Source organism: Erpetoichthys calabaricus, chromosome 2 (assembly GCF_900747795.2).
Source record: "Erpetoichthys calabaricus chromosome 2, fErpCal1.3, whole genome shotgun sequence".
In the NCBI taxonomy this organism is placed as follows: Eukaryota; Metazoa; Chordata; class Cladistia; order Polypteriformes; family Polypteridae; genus Erpetoichthys; species Erpetoichthys calabaricus.
The window spans coordinates 98,586,167-98,603,628 of NC_041395.2; the positions used below are offsets into that span (position 1 = coordinate 98,586,167).

General features: G+C 37.8%; 1 protein-coding gene across 4 annotated transcripts in view; it reads left to right on the forward strand.

Annotated features, from left to right (window-relative positions):
- The window catches only part of LOC114646167 (tetraspanin-32-like), a 97,750-nt gene that overhangs the window by 67,683 nt on the left and 12,605 nt on the right, over positions 1–17,462 (forward strand). For 2 of the 4 annotated variants that reach the window (XM_051923209.1, XM_051923208.1), the window contains 3 exons: positions 4,173–4,262; positions 6,214–6,297; positions 6,471–6,845. In XM_051923209.1, coding sequence (XP_051779169.1) covers positions 4,173–4,262; positions 6,214–6,297; positions 6,471–6,581 — 285 coding nt within the window. In that variant the 3' untranslated portion in view covers positions 6,582–6,845. Of the gene's footprint in view, positions 1–4,172; positions 4,263–6,213; positions 6,298–6,470; positions 6,846–17,462 lie in introns of those variants that run through there. The other 2 variants (XM_028794193.2, XM_028794194.2) reach the window with 2 other exon arrangements.

Genomic DNA, 17,462 nt, shown 5'->3' on the forward strand with positions numbered 1-17,462 from the left:
ATGTAGTTTGATCTAAGGAAACATGTTTTGGAGGTCTTTGACTTAGACATTCAAAAATGTTCTATCTATCTATCTATCTATCTATCTATCTATCTATCTATCTATCTATCTATCTATCTATCTATCTATCTATCTATCTATCTATCTATCTATCTATCTATCTGTATTATATAGTGCCTTCTATCTATCTATCTATCTATCTATCTATCTATCTATCTATCTATCTATCTATCTATCTATCTATCTATCTATCTATCTATCTATCTATCTATCTATCTATCTATCTATCTATCTATCTGTATTATATAGTGCCTTCTATCTATCTATCTATCTATCTATCTATCTATCTATCTATCTATCTATCTATCTATCTATCTATCTATCTATCTATTGTAAATAATGGATGCTTGGTGCTGCTATTGCCCACCTTTTTTCCTAACAGACAGTACGCTGGACACAGGGCAAAATCACCCAGAAGTTGATTTTTAATTGATTTTCTTAAATACAGTGCACCAAGCACCACACTCACCACAATTAAGAAATCAATAATTAATAATCACAAATACTAAATCCTCCTCTCCTCCCAGCAGCTCTGTCACATTCCCACCCAACTCCGGCTCAGCTTGCTGGGTTTCAACCAGTCTTTTAAATAGTCCTTGACCCAGAAGTGCTCCTGTTTTTCTGTCCATGTGATTCCATAGCACTTCCGGGTCAGACAAAGACTTGTGTTTTTTTTCAGCTCGGAAGTACTTCTATTTCTCCTTCCTCGTGACTGGGAAGTACTTCCGGGCTACCGGGAAAATAGAAATCCCTGCAGTGTCCCACGATGGTATCCATGGCACCCAGCTGTGCTGTGAAGCTGAACTCCATCTTCCATGGTGCCCTGCGGAAATCCGGGGCACCTTCATGCTGCAGGGAAAACGCCATCTAGCGACTTGGATGTGTCGGCCAGGATAAGCTGCTGGCCATCCATCACACTATCTATCTATCTATCTATCTATCTATCTATCTATCTATCTATCTATCTATCTATCTATCTATCTATCTATCTATCTATCTATCTATCTATCTATCTATCTATCTATCTATCTATCTATCTATCTATCTATCTATCTATCTTAGGTATGAGACTTGTGAAAATCAGTGGATGGTTGAGAGCTTTGTATATTCATTCATCTAGATTGGGGATCTCAAACTCTGGTCCTGGAGAGCTACTGTGGCTGCAGGCTTTCATTCTAACCCTTTCCTTAATTAGTGGCCAGTTGGTCGTCTTGGGACTCACTCAGGTTCACTTCCACAGTGCATGTAACTGCATATATGTGTTGCGTGTTAACTACTGTATACTTGACTTGACATGACATGCTTGTTCTGCAGTGGGCATTAGCAGTGGGAGAAATGTAAAAGGGATGCTTTTTTTCCGATGTTTGTGGATAAGCGACTTTGTCTTTCTTCAGAGGTTTTGTTTTGCAGACATGCTTGCCTCGCTTCTGTTATTAGCAGCAAGGTGAGTTTTCTGTTTCTTCAGAGGTGGAGCCCTTAGCCCGATTCCACCATGTCACTTCCGGACTGGACAGACAAATACACACACTTCCATGCGTAGACGTTTGTATATTATATTATATTATATTATATTATATTATATTATATTATATTATATTATATTATATTATATTAGTGCCCTGCGGTGGGCTGGTGCCCTGCCCGGGGTTTGTTTCCTGCCTTGCGCCTTGTGTTGGCTGGGATTGGCTCCAGCAGACCCTCGTGACCATGTAGTTAGGATATAGCGGGTTGGATAATGGATGGATGGATGGACATGCTTATTCATGCACGCTTCCATGTTTGCTCATGCCAAGATAATTAGACCAAAAGTGTTGCATCAATGGGTACTGTAAATCTAAATCCTATTAGTTAGCTAGCAATTGACTGTGTTTATTCCACCTCTCTCCTTTTATTTCCAAGAATTGATTTTTGTAATGTAAGAAGTATTATTGAAAAGCACTACAGAATAAAAGCATCAACAACTTTTGTGGTGGAATTCCTTTATAATTAATTACCAAGGTAAGTGTGTCAGCTTTCTTATGTCAAAAAGCTTACAGTTTCAGCTAACCTGTTTTTGTATGTTTAACGTTAGCTTGCTCCGTTTGTTCTGATTTCAGTATATTGTAATAACGAATAAATCAAATAAATTAGCTGTATTCTTATAAAATAACCATTTGATCTGTGTTTTAGTGACTATTTATTTTAGTATTGTTTTCAAAATTGTTTTTCTGTTTGTTTTATGTGAGTTATTAAGTTTCTGCTATGAAAAGCATGGACATACAGCATCTAAACTTATGATTCATATTATTAGTCAGAAAACATTGAATTTGCTCACATTGCACTTATGTTAAGTTGCGACTTGCTGTATGCTGTTTTCCACCAGTGCACCATCACATATGAACACCCAGACAAGGTTTAATTCTTTCAAAAGACGATTTCCTTTTCATTATGACAGCAAAGTTTTTCCAGCTAAAAAGTAGCACCGTCAGACTTAAGGCAGTCTGTAAACTTTACATACTCATGAGACATGAAGTGTTGGCTACAAACATAAATGCTGCCACGGCATATAGAAATGATCCTTTATCTCTTGATTGCTTGGATCTATTTTTTTCTCTATACTTCATCAGTCAGAAAGCTGTTGAAACTCAAATAGAGATGGTTTCGTTTGAAAATTTGAACACAAGCGAGACACTACAGAAGATGTCATTTCATGATTGTCCCATTATTTAAGACAACTGGAAAGGAGTTTACCCGTCAACAACACCTCCGGGACAAAACAATATGAAAGTGTGAAAAGGGTTAATTTGGAGTTGCCCTTCGACTTGTGTTACTCTGGATCTGTGGAGCAGTACAGCTAAGCATTTCATAACTGGGTTGTCAATATAGGCTATATTCAGCTTGCCCATGAATTAGTAAAGAATTAAAACTGAAGTAAAACATTTTAGGATTGCCAGTGCAAAAAAAAAGTTTTGGATACAAGCTGAATACATTGGTGAAGCAGCAAGGTTTATGCTTATTTATTTTTCTAAAACAAAAATTATACTTTATCTTTCACCTCTAGATGAAGAATGTATTTGTCATAATTATCATTTTGCATAATAAATGGCTATTCATGTGGTGGGCAGGCGCCCTGCCCGGGGTTTGTTTCCTGCCTTGCGCCCTGTGTTGGCTGGGATTGGCTCCAGCAGACCCCCATGACCCTGTAGTTAGGATATAGCGGGTTGGATAATGGATGGATGGATAATAAATGGCTATTCTTGCCTATTTTATATACTTTAGTTGGATAAATGATAAACAACTTGTGAAAATATTCTGGTTAGGGACTTTTCTCAATAGTTTTGACTAGGAACATTCGCTTTTTTATTTGTGGCTTTGACTTTAGTTTTGCCTATTGGGTACTTTCACAAGGGTTTTTCACATTTTGGCAATAATCTTTTGGCTTCCCTTTACTGTCCATTCATGTAAACAACAATCTTTCAATAAAAAATACTTTCTGGACTTGCCTTTTTTATCTTCTGTATAGAATAGTAATATACGGTATAGTGGTTATTTTCTACCACTTCCAGCCAATTAAGTTATGCAATTATTTTGTTATTAGGTGTTCAATTTAAAGTATAGATAATTTCTAAAAGTAGTATAAACATAAACACGCATGGGGGTGGTAAATGTAACCTAGACAAAGTACTACCAAGCTCTATCAAGCTATTTGATGTGCAGATTATAAGTAGAACATAAAATCTCTAAAAATTAAATTAGGTGATATCTCTATCCTTGTGGTTGCCTAATGTCTGGCTAAGTAAAACAATACAATGCAACTGTTTTGATGTGAAGATATCCATTTCCTTCTTCTGCTTACATAGAATATTTATAAAAATGGTATGAAGGTTGCTCAGAATGTGCTGTCAGAATTGCCAGAAACAGTCACTATTTACAGCCATGTGTTAACAATAATCAAAGTATGAGAGGCTGTGACTTATTAACCATCCGCTTACCTACACAGGCCTGTCTTATCTTTTTTTTACTTGAGGCTTTACATCAGAATTACCAGTCTGTCAATATGGTTATTAATAATTTAGGAGGTGATGGAAAAAGTAGTCAATGACACTCTTTTTCTTTCTTTTGCTGGTTTCCAGTATGTTTGCTGTGGAAAGTGCTCCAGCTTTTCACCCACCTGTAATATAGAAGACAACACCTGTCCTGACAAATTGACAGGAGTCACTGAGGTACGTTCTTCAGACACATTCCTGATAAAGTTTGAAAATGAGAAACCAACAGAAGAATTTATATAGAAGCTGGTGTCTTATTCAAATGATAAGAGTTCATGCACTTCAGTGCACTTCAATGCATGTAGACATTTGAAAAACAAAATATATTTTTAAAATGAAGAGTCTCATGTCTAGCTTTGTGTCTCAATGTAAATTGTAAAACTGTATATTTAGTACATGTAATGCTTTGCAATACAGTGCACCACAGTCTGCTAGGGTTATCAAGGACAGTTTCAAAAAATGACATATGCTAAAAATAATTAATGTGGTGACATTATTGAGATTCCTGCAGGGACAAGGGTGTATGGTTTATATAATTGGTCTGTCGTCACTCCAGACCTCAACATTACTCAAGGATTCATGTACTGTATATCACAATCCAAATGTCCAGTTTTGTAATCTGCCTGAACTAAGTCAGGATAAGGGGTCTATCATGGCTGCATCAGTTGCAAGGAAAAAAAACAGCTCTAGACAAGAGATTGGTTCATTGCAGGAGGCAATTAATTGAATACTTAATATTCATCAAAATGGGGTTATCTATGTATCTAAAGCTTTCCCCTGGCTATTAGAACATGACTATATGCAGCACTGGAAGCCTGTGATATTTCACTCTTGAACACCATATAACCAATACATGTGCTCCACATGTATGGCATTTTACAGGCAGACTTCTGAGATAACATCTTTTGCCCACAGCAGCTGAAGGAGAGTACTGGCTTCCCTCCTGTGGTTCCTTCGCACCTCGGCAATTTGTGTTGTCATCTTTTAGCAAGGAGGTCTTGAACTTGAACATGAATTTGATCTTGAACTTTATTACTAGGAAACATAGCTGCTAGGAATTTGTGGCCTCATGTTAATCATCCAAGGTCCCACTCCTGTGTCTGTCTCTATAAGTAAAGTGTGAGGCATTCTGGTATCTGTTAGTTTGTCTGCCCTCTAATATCCAGCATGTATCTTCTTAAAGTTCACATTTTCATAAGAAGGAATTGGGTGCCATGGGCTACACCATTTAATGAAATTAGTTGGTGACTTTTGTATTTAGATAGAAGCACCATTATACCCTGAGTTGGTCCCATAGGATGACCCCTTCCTAGTGCTGCACACTTTTATGTTGGATGGCCCAGATGAGGTAGGCAAGGAAGCATGGCTTTAATGACAGTACACATACTCTGAACTCTTGCTAGGTGGAGAGACAAAGGTTAAGTGAGTCACTTTGCTATTCACATTTGCCCCCAGAAACATTTTTGCATGTGTGACTATATAATACTTATACATTATTGTATATTCTTGATGGATAATTGAAATTATAATGTTCTATGTACAGACTTCAGAATGCTACTGTATGTTATATTTTACATATTCTGTATATACACACCATATTGCAGACTTACCTTTAAGTCCCTAGTTTTGAAAATGGACAGAAATCAATAATGCTGAAACAGTTTGTGTTTCCAATGTCTGAGAGCCAAGTGGCCGTGTCAATAAAAGAAGGGTCCATGATTGTTCTTGGTTTCAAAGGTCAAGGGGCAGCATCACTGAAAGTGAAGTTAACCATCACTCTCACTGGCAGTGACTTTCATTATAAGAATTATTATTTTCCTCCAGTGTTATTCTCCATTCTCTTATTTTTCTCTCTTTTGTTTGTGCTACCTGACATGTTGTAAAGTCTGTGGACCTTTCTCATTTCTTTCCCCCACTATCTGGATCCTTTGTTTAACTTTATGAATGAAGATGCCCTTATCTCACTAAACTGACTGTTACATTCAGCATTCAGCTGAGGGTCAACACTTTGCTCAATGTCTACATTTAGTTGAGTAAAATACAAACATAGCTGCTTACCTACACAGTAATTTTTTAAGTTTTAGAATAAACTAAGGTGACCACTCTTCTTTTGCAACTTTCTCCTCAGGACTGTCTTGTTACAATGACAGATTTTGTGATGAATTGCACTAATGTCCAAGGAATGCTCATTCTATTCACTACCATATTCACGGTAAGTTGGTGCCGCCCAGCCAAGGAGCTGATGATTGGGCTTCATTGCCTGAGACGCTGCTGCATCCAGGGCTTCTACCGGTGATGCAAGAGTGTATCCCAATAATAGGACAAGATGCATACTTTGAAAAAACAGAGAAGTTAATGTTGTCCAAAAATGTGCTGTTATTGCAGGCACATATAAATGATGTAGATGACCTGAAGTGGAGGAGAAGGAAAATGGAAAAGCAAATGACTGGGGGTAAAACAGGATGGAATATTTTCAAAGATGTACAGCTAAATTAATTTCCACTACCTGATGTTTCCATTGAAATGACCTTAAGGGGACAAACACATTTGGTTTACAGTCAACTTCCATAAATTCTGTACTCAGAAGGTGCAGCTGATATACATGGATATTAATGACTTTAACTAATCTAGAATTCATACTGGAAAAGTATTTGTGGTAAGATTCAAAATTTAGAGACAATGCAGTAGCAAAATATATATTTTTTATTATCTGCAGTTGGAATGTTCAGGGTTTGTTCCTGCCTTGCGCCTCTTTGCTGCCTGTGACCTTGTTCAGGACAGAGTGGGTTAGAAATCTGTCTGCAGTAATTTAACTTATGGAAATTTATTTGATTTCCTGATGAGATGTGTTGGTTTTGGTGTTACCAGTGTGCCCAAAGGAGGTGTTTCATCTCTCAGGGCACACTGCTTGCTTGATGGCAACTCCGGTCGGTAGCAGGAACTGAGAAGAATGGATGCAAGGGTTCAGAGGGCAGATAAGGAAGCGTTTGTTAGAGGAATCTGTGAGCAGGTGACACATCATTTATGGTGTAGTGACCCATGTCCTGCTTACAGAGGAATCAAAGTATTATGCACATCTGTTCCTCAGAGAGCTGCAGTCAAGGCAGGTGATGGAACAGTCCTTAAAAATGATGCTGCAATTTTGACTCACTGGGCTATCTACTTTGAGTAGCTGTTTAAAACTGATCCTCTGGCTAGGATGTTGGAAATCTCTGCATCCATGGTTCTTGAGGCTGTCAACCACCCAATCTCACTGAGATTACACAGGTGGTGAACCAGATAAAGGTAAGGAAGGCTCCAAGGATTTGTTGTATCTGGGGTGAACTTCTCCAGGCTGGTGGTAAGGCTGTCCTCCTTGCATTACAAGCAATCTTTGCTTCCATTAGGGAGACAGGTGTCATCCCAACTGACTGGAAAACAGGACTTATCGTCTCTGTCTGGAAAGGGAAGATTGATCGCCTGGATTGTAGCAGTTACAAGGGGATAACACTGATGTTGGTGCCGGGTAAGGTCCTTAGGCTCATCCTCTATAGGATCCGTGATTACTTGCTCACCTACCAGCAACTGGAGCAGTCTGATTTTATGCCTAAGAAGTCTACCATTGTCCGCATCCTGGCATTGAGGGTTCTCATGGAGTATAAATGCTAATATCAACAGTTTCTTTGCAGCCTTTGTCAATTTTTGTAAAGCGTTCGACTCAGTTGATCAAGCTGCTCTGTGGGACATCCTGAGACTTTGCTGGATATCATAGCCAACCTGTACACTGGTACTGTGAGTTCTGTGCAGAGTGGAGGCAGAACCTCTGCATTTTCCCTAGTTGATTTTAGAGTTCGCCAGGTGTGTTTTCTTGCTCCTACAAGTCCTTCAATGCTTATATGGACTGGGTGTTGGGCAAGGTTCACTGATCTTGATGATGCTGTGATCTTTGCGGAGTTAATGGAGGCTCTGATCGGGGCTCTTAAGAGACTGAGCGAGGAGTCTGATTGTCTGTGCGTTCGAGTGTCCTGCATATAAACCAAGATCTATGCCTTTAATGACCTCTTGGGCACAGCCATCAGCAGTATTTCTATCTGTGGAGAGAGTGTTGACCTTGTTGAGAGATTTGTTTACCTAAAAGTGACATTCATGTCTCTGGTGACTCTTCCCATGAAGTTAGTAGACGGATTAGGAGAGTGTGGGAGATCATGAGGTAGTTGGAAAGAGGTGCTTGACACTCCCGATATCTTTGCAAAGGGATGAAGGTTCAAGTCTTTAGAGTTTTTCTATATGGTTGTGAGACATGGACGCTATCCAGTGACCTTGGATGAAAACTGGAATCCTTTGATACTGTTTCTTTGGAGAATCCTAGGGTACTGCTGCAAGCGGTTGCTCATGGAGTCTCGAATGAGGCACATTAAATGCATTGTGATGGAGCGTCAGTTACAATACTACGGCCATGTGGCGCGATTCCACGAGGGTGATCTGGCTCACAGGATACTCATTGTGGAGGACCTGAGCAGCTGGGCCAGGCCAGGAGGATAGCCACAAAACACCTGGCTGCAGGGGGTGGGACTGGCCCGCGTGTCTGCCTGGGGAGTTGCCAACCAGGACCTTGAGCCATTTCATTGTGTGGTGGCATGCATCAATGTGTGGTGGCATGCATCAATGCTCCCCAATCTGACCTGACCTGACCTGAATTCATGCTGCTGCTATGTCTATTCATGGTGTGTCTAGGGTGTTTGCTTGCAATCTTAAATGAAGAGGGTTTGGGTAGCAGAAAATAAATGACAGACTGTCAGTCCTCAAATATATTTTTTAGCATGATTTAGCTTTAGTCTTTTGCATATATGTCTTTGATGCATACAGTTAAAAAAATGTGTGAGGTCCTGTTCCCTATTTCTTCTCTGAGTTGCAATTCAGGGCACTCATCCCACATTGATACTCTTGATAGTAAGAAGCAGTTGAGGAGTGGTATTATAATGCCATCAAAAATGCAAAAAGCAGAATACTAAAAATGAGTTAAGATATGAGTTGACACCCACCGTTCAAAAAAGCTATAATGACATTTAATTGACCTTTCATAAACCATTCAAAGTGAAAATTGCTTTTAGCCAATTTTGCTTTCATCCACCCACATTCACCAAAGTAGAAGAGATTACAAAGCGAGGTAACACATCCACTTACATCTGAAAATCATCAGTGGGGCCCTGGGCAGCAGCATCAACTGAAATCATCTGCTTCCATTCATCCATGCTTTTTCTGAATTCTTTTACCATTAGCGAGAAGTAAAGCTAGATCTTATCCCTTCAGCATCAAGCAAAATAGGAAGAACCAGCTCAGTTTGAAATAACAGTCCATTACAGGGAACACTGACACGCAGCAGGGGAAAAAAGTGGTAAATCACCAATGACAGTGACAGGAAGCAGCACTGATAACTACACTACTGTGCAAATTTGCAGTATTATGAATGCAGACTTTGTCAGTGCAATAGAACTGAAAATTATTGAGCAATGGATGAGACAGAAAATGGGCAGCTAAACATGCTAATAGATGTAATACAGCCATGGTCAATAGTTTGTATACTATATATGGGTAAATTGTGTAGTAGAAAAAAGAAAAAGAAGAAATACATTAGGAGCAATATTGTTGCCCTAGTGTTCTTTACTCAAGTTTCAGGTAAGCAGTCTCTAGTCTGGAGAAATAAAGTCTGTAGTTCAAAATATCAAAATATGTACTGTAGACTAGCATTTTACTGAAATTGCCGTTTCCTATTTTGTCTGCTGTCACTGCTTCCTCACTTAGCTCCATTACAGCAGTTTCACTTGTTATGAACCTAATGAATATATTAACGGCACATCATCAGTGAAAAATAACTTTGTTATACTTGGAACCCAGCAGTTTCAGTGGTTAATGAATTTTGTATCACAATCACAAGACATATGTAAATTGAAGGGGCAAGAAATTACATGGCTGCCATCAACCAGTTATCCAAATATTTCTGACTCCTCCTGCCAAACAGCCAGGAGGATTGTGATTTCTGATTACATAGTTAGTACTAATGCTAAAAATTAAGTTAGGTCCTGTGTATAGGAATTAGGAATTTGTATCACTATACAAATTAAAGTTCTTATGTAAGAAAATGTTTTTTTGCACGCTTGTTGGGTGTGCTTAGTACTACTTCATAGCTCTAAAGCACACTTCAGTCTCTGCCTGCACATTGTCCATGTAATTTTTATTTCTGGTATTCTTCTTTCCTTTCACATACTAACTTTATCTGATAGCTGAATCAATGCAAAAGCAATGCAATTTCTGTCCTGGTCAGTGAACAGTGGATCCACTCTTTGTCTTTAAACAGACATTTGAAGAATGACTGGAGTTTGTTAATACTGTTTATACAAAAGCTTTTGATGGTGTGCCCTGTGGTATTTTATGGAAGGCGCTACAAAAATGTAAGATTCCAGAGCTGCTCCTGTGCTCCATTCCAGTTCCGGTGTTTGTGGAGCAAAGATTGCATTCACATACTTGGTATTAAGTCAAGTTCATTCACTGTGGACTATGAATAATACTGAGGGTTTGTCTTGTCTACTTTCCTGATCATGGACAGCATATTATGTGCAGCTGAGGCTTGGAGAATATCCAGCTTGGGAAGCTCAAGGTGTTCTGTTGGCAGACGCTGTCCTTTTGGCTTATTCACTGTACTGTGATTCCTAGTGCATGCTGATGAGTAATATGACTGGAATGACAATTAGCATATGCAACTCTGGGGATATAGTTATCTACTGGGAAAAGAGTAAAAGAAAGTGAAACAATTCAAGGGTATGAAGTCACAAGTGAAAACGTAAAATTGATAGACAAATCTGTGTAAACTCCAGGACACTCTGGAGATTTTCTGGAACTCTGTTGCTCATTCCCATGCATATTTGTTGTTCTACAAGTACCCACATTTCTTTTTTAAGTTTACATTGCCTCTTTCACACTCTAAATGTACTTATGTGAGTACTAGCAAGGACCTCCTGTGAAATCAGCCTTTATTTTTATTTGGAATCCTATCTCCACCCTAATCCCACAAGTTATAAACAAGCCATTTTTAGTTTCCTTGGAAGAAAACAACAGATTATTCCTTCAAAAGCTTTTCTCAGCATTGCTGTCCCTCCCCTAGCATCTGTATTTGCCTTAACTCCTTTTAAACTGTAATGCTGCTATGAAGCAACACTCACTGTTCAGTACCTTATCCATTATTGATGAACTTCTAGCTTTCCCATTCAAATTGAAAAGTTATCTTGTAGCTAACTGTGCAATTATGAAACATACATATTCAAAAGATTTATGAAAGTGGCTGAGGGGTGGTACAATACTTAGCATTCCTGTCTTCACCTCCTGGGGTTTGGGTTTAATTCCTGGCTCTGTCACTGTCTATGTGGAATTTATTACATTCTCATCTTGTCATCTTGGTTTTCACCTAATAATTTAGTTTTCTTTCGTATTGCAAAGATGGGCAGGTTAGGTTAGTTGACAACTCTACATTACAGAAAACTGCCATTTAACATATGGCCAAATATGTTTACAGAGGTTTGAACCTCCCATGACCTTTAATTGAACAGTCTGTTTCAGAAAATGGATGGACTGATAGGTAGAAGTGGGTGATGCTTTTAGAATGCAACAATTCATTACTGGTTTTACTGGCCTTTTTCAGGATGTGGCAACATTTCTCTGCATTTCCTCAAAGTGTACAAAAAGGTGCTGTTTTGAGCTTGTAGTCTCTTAGGCTGGCAGTTTGCTTTTGTGTATTTGTGTGGGTGCCAATACTTATCTGAAAATGGTTTCAAATAATATATCAGCATTCTCGCAGCTACTGCTTTTTATAGTGAGCACAAACTTCATTACATGCAATCTAGTGTGTAATTGTATGGCTGGCATTAACACTACTGAGGATGTTGTGGTTTGGAATATTAAATGGAAAATTCTGAATGATTGAATTTGTGTTTGTAATCATTACAGTGCAGGATTTACAAATTTTAAAATAGCTTCTGATGAGTGTTAACACAATTGCCTGATCCTGACAAAGAAATATGTGAAACATAGCTGTTTCCTAAGATAAACTCTACAAAATGACTTATGAACAGTGGAAGCAGTCTCATCTCCTTTTTTCATTTTTTAAGAAACAAAACATAACAAAATGCAACCCAATCAAATGGAAATAACATACCAAGTACTATAAATTCAGCATCAACTTCCAGCTGATAACGAGAGCATTACAGTTACAGAACCCCATCTAAATGGTTCTTTGTAGGTTAGGTTACATCAGAAAATGAGATGAAAAGGTTCAGCACAAGCCTAGCATGTTTACTATAGAATTATATGAATGAGTTTTTGGCAAGTTCATAAAAAATTCTGAACAGATCGTTGTAAAGAGAACTTGATTTTTTCCAATTTCAGATAATGTAGAACATTGCTTTCCCAATAAGTTATGAAAGGTGAATTGGGATTTTTCCAGTAGAGTAAAACAAATCTCTGTGCAAATAGTGTGGTATAAGGTATTACAACATACGTATAACACATTTTTATCCCATTTGGTATTATCTATCTGTATGATAGAACACTAAGGTCTGTGTGTCCAGATCCTCTGAGCAATCTAAATAGTCAGTTTGGCTTTGGTGACACGATGAAAGAGGAAGTGCAAGTGTAAGATGCACAGGAAAATAAAGTATAAGGCATGCTGCGAGAGTAGCCTTCAAAAATCAGACAGAAGGTGAGAAAGGTGCCTTGAAAATAATGACAGCCTGAGAAGCAGGCTTTACCGGAACACACTCGAGAGAGGAAGTGCCGATTAAGAAACGCTCACACACACAAATACAGAGGAAAGGTGCTGAAGGTACACCTAATAATAATAATAATAATAATAATAATAATAATACATTTTATTTACATAGTGCCTTTCCCATGCTCAAGGTGCTTATTTAAACAGCAGGGTATATGTAACATTAGGTACAAATATTTCTGCATAGAGCACTAAAGAGATAAACACAGGAGATACAAAGCATTAAATAGAATTAAAAACAATAAACCAGAGTAAAATACTAAATTCAATACTAAAAGAAAAGCCTAGCAGATAACATTTGTGATATAACACACACACACAAATTATCCTGAGCATCTGGACAAAGAGATAAACTGAAAGAAGGGGCAGAATGTTAGTTTAAGTTAAAAGACTTCCTAAACAGATCAGTTTTATGTTGTTTTTTAAATTACCGAATGGAGTCAGCTGATCTCATTAATTTCGGGAGGTCATTCCAGAGTCTGGGTGCTATACAGCTGAAGGCCTGTCACCCACAAAGTGCAGATGAGTATGGGGCACAACAAGATTGCCAGAATCAGAGGACCTCAGTGGGTGAACGGGAGCATAGCAATGGAGAAGGTCACTGATGTAGTCTGGTGCAAGGCCAATTAAAGCTTTGTCGGTTATTAGTAGAATTTTATATTCAATCCTGTAAAACACAGGAAGCCAGTGAAGGCAAAGCAGGATGGGTGTTATGTGCTCGCTGTTGCAGGTTCATGTAAGAACTCTTTCAGCAGAGTTTTGAATCAACTGATAGATAGATAGATAGATAGATAGATAGATAGATAGATAGATAGATAGATAGATAGATAGATAGATAGATAGATAGATAGATAGATAGATAGATAGATAGATAGATAGATAGATAGATAGATAGATACTTTATTAATCCCAAGGGGAAATTCACATACTCCAGCAACTGGAGCTGTGATATAAGATTAGAAGGGACACCTGCCAGTAGAGAGTTACAATAATCGATGAGGGATGTGATAAAAGCACGGCATTAGAAAACTAGAGGAATGAGTGAACATGGGCTATGTTACGGAGGTGAAAGTAAGAGAGTTTCTTAATGTGGTTTATGGGTGTGGAATAAGAAAAGGAGGAATCAAAGATGACACCAAGATTCCTTGCATTAGAAGAAGGTCTCATGAGCTCACCATTAAGAGTGACTGAAAAAGAGCTCATTTTCTTAAGTTGTGCTTTATTGTCAATTTGTAGGAGTTCAGTTTTGTTGCAGTTTAATTTTGAAGAGTTCTCCTCCATACAGGTTTTAACATATGGCAAAAAATAACAAATATTTTTTAATTGTTCTATTACCTGTTGTTGACAGATACCATGGCTTGTTCCAAATAAGGCACTAGGAGTAATTTTAAATCCAAAGCTCTCCGAGAGATACACAGATTCTTTTGTCCAAACTGGTTTAAGTGTGGGATAATCTCAAAACATGCAGGCTGGCAGTACAGATGCTTGATGACATTGCTCACAGGTTGAATAATGCATTGGTATACCAATTTCACAACACTTATATCACTCTTCACTACATCAATGGCTACAAATGGAATACTTTCATGAAAACAATTTGCATACCACAGGATTTCTTATCATACTAAGAATGTAAAATTTGACCCACCCAGCAAAACTGATCCTTACATACTTTCTCTTAAGGTGGTGAATGAGATCTTTAATGTTTTATCTTACATAATTTATTGATTGATCAGAATTATATTGTTTCTGCCTTATAGAAAACACTGAGATGTTGCAACTTTTGGCTGTAGTACCAATTTCACACTGCCATTTCTAGGCCTCGCAACAAGTAAAATAACCAATACATTACAGAAAAACACAATGGGACAAAAAGACACATAAAAATAATTTGGCCTCTTTCCCTTCTCTTCCCACACCCCCACAAACACCAGCTCCCCACCCCATCTTACCTTTCCAAATGAGGCTATGTTCATAAACTTCAGAGTCCCAGTTCTTCGACATGCCAAGAGACCCAGCACACCTAAAACAAACACAATCCCCACAACAGGGGTGACCTAAAACCTGAACTGATTTATCAATAAATACAAATCCTTATAATAATGCAAACCTAGCAGAATGGACCTAGGGTAAGGTTAAATCATAATAACAACAATTTAATAAAAAAAGAAATATCATATTTGCTACTATAAAAAGTAATTAGTATATCACTTCCAGGATTCATGAGAAAAGAAAATAGAGTTTATAAGTATTCTTCGATATTATTAGAAATTCAACTATGCACCTTAAAAAATATAATGATATTGCAGAAGTGGTAGCAGTTTTGTATTCTAAAAGGATTCAAATATGTGTCTGTAACAAATTAAAGTTCAGTTAGTTAAATACAATATATAATGTATGCTGTCAGATTATACTAAAATATGTGACTACTAATGGTTATTAATACATAGTAAATGTTTCTTCTTCATTGACCTTTGACAGGCCATGATGCGTCACTGACTTCAACAAACTTTGTCTGTCTTTTCCTTTTCTTTAAGGTCTTCCTGTTCCCTTTGTTTTCGTGACATGGTGCTGTATACTTTTTAGAAGTCCCGTCAGGTTTGTTAGGATACGGAATATCTCAAATATTAATAAAAATATAAAAACCAGCACCTCTGCCAGTAGTCTCATCTCCTTAAGTGATCATTCCCAAGAGTGCATCTCTGGCTGGCCTTCTTTTCATTTTACTGAGGCCATAATTTTCTGGCTGTATGCTGTTTCCTAAAGCTGTCAAGCACACAGCTACTTGCATCTTGCGTGCAGGTCTGAACTTTTGAAAACCCTTTTTATGTCTGGAATAATGCAGAATTTAGGTGTTTTTACTCAAATGACTAATATGGTTGCAATCGTCAAGGAAGGCAATACCTATTTGTGAGATATATTCAGCTTCTGAAGCTAAATGAGTTAAAGATACAGGCATAAAACTAAAAGTGCTAAAATATTTAATAGGTCAGGGTGATAAATCCTGGGATTCACCAGAACTGAGTGCCACTGGGAACAACCTGCCATTTTATAACAAATGCACTCTTCTAATGTGGTCTATTAAAAATTAAAGCTCTTCATAAAAAATATTTCCTATTTTGCAAATTTTACTATGACTAACTGATGTCCCATTGCATGTTAGGCCTATCATATGCCTGGTGCTGCTGGGGTAGGCTGTGGCTCCCCATGACACTGTGATGGAAAAAGTGGAATATCTTTATAAACTATGATGCTGCATTGAAAGTAATAAATTGTCACAGCATAAATAAATACAGATGTGTGGCTGAGTATACCCTGTAGTGCACTGGCAGCCTGTTCAGGATTGAATCTTGACTTCTGCCCAGTGCTGCATGGTTATGTTCTGGCTTCTCTGTGACCTTGGATTGGAATATTTGGATTTGAAAATTGTATGGATATATGGAGGAGTGTATGGGTATATTTAGCTCATTTAATGTGCTATAGCAATGTAATTTACATGCACTTATTGCATTATGTGAATTTAAGGATTTCATGTTCTTTTTAACAAATATACTGACTAGACATGTATCAGAACTTCTGTTAATAATTAAAAGATACCTTTACCTTACTCTAGTTAAAAATTAGATTTTTGATTTTTAGAGATAGCTTACCCCAATAGAGGAAAACATAAAAAGTATGTCAGGTAGGAGGTCTGTGTTAGGCCCCATCCCACTTTTCTTACACGTTTGCCACTATCACTGCCCAGGCAGCGCTAATCATACAGCAGACACATCAGTATTGAATTTAGGTAGCATTGGAGTGTATCTCTGAGGCATTTGAGTGCAAGGGGGCTATCAGCCCCTCATGAGATTCCAAACCCACAGGGAGCAGGGTACACTCATGCTGCACGCAATCACACTCTGTCAGGCTAGAGAAATCCAGAGCCACCAGTTAAACAAACATGTACAACTTTTGTCATGTGTGGAACAATAAGGCTTTCCAGAGAAAAGTTAATACAGACATGGAGGAAGTTTGCAACTTTACACACAGCCCGTCTGAATTATTTTCTTTTTCTTTTTTGCAACTTCCTGCCTGTGCTTTTCACTTCCTGTGGGTATAATAAAAATATAGCTTTATATCAGTGCATTCTCCCAACCTCTATATATTTCAATTTTGTCATGATGTTCTCTTCCAGTATTTCATATGTGCAACTGTCTATTTGGCTTGTTCATCAGATCAAGTGGAGCACCTCGTGAAAAAGGAAAAAGTCAGTTCTTGCTTTATTCCTGATGTCACCAGGACAGACCTTGGATCCTACTGGCCCTGTGATGTTGTTTTGTATTGGTAGAGTAATATATTACTCTACTTTCCCCTTTTGTATTATTAATATGTAGCCTTTCTCAGAATGCCTCTAATCTCACAGACTTACCACTGTTTATAAGGTATTATAGTATATAACTTCTCCCCACCTTCCCTTCAACATCTATAACATCAGGCAATTAGGTGTAGAGAAGCAGGAGTTAAGTTACAATTTAAACAATGTATTATTGGTAATATTCATAAATAATAATAATATGCAAAGTGCATTTGAATATTGGCAA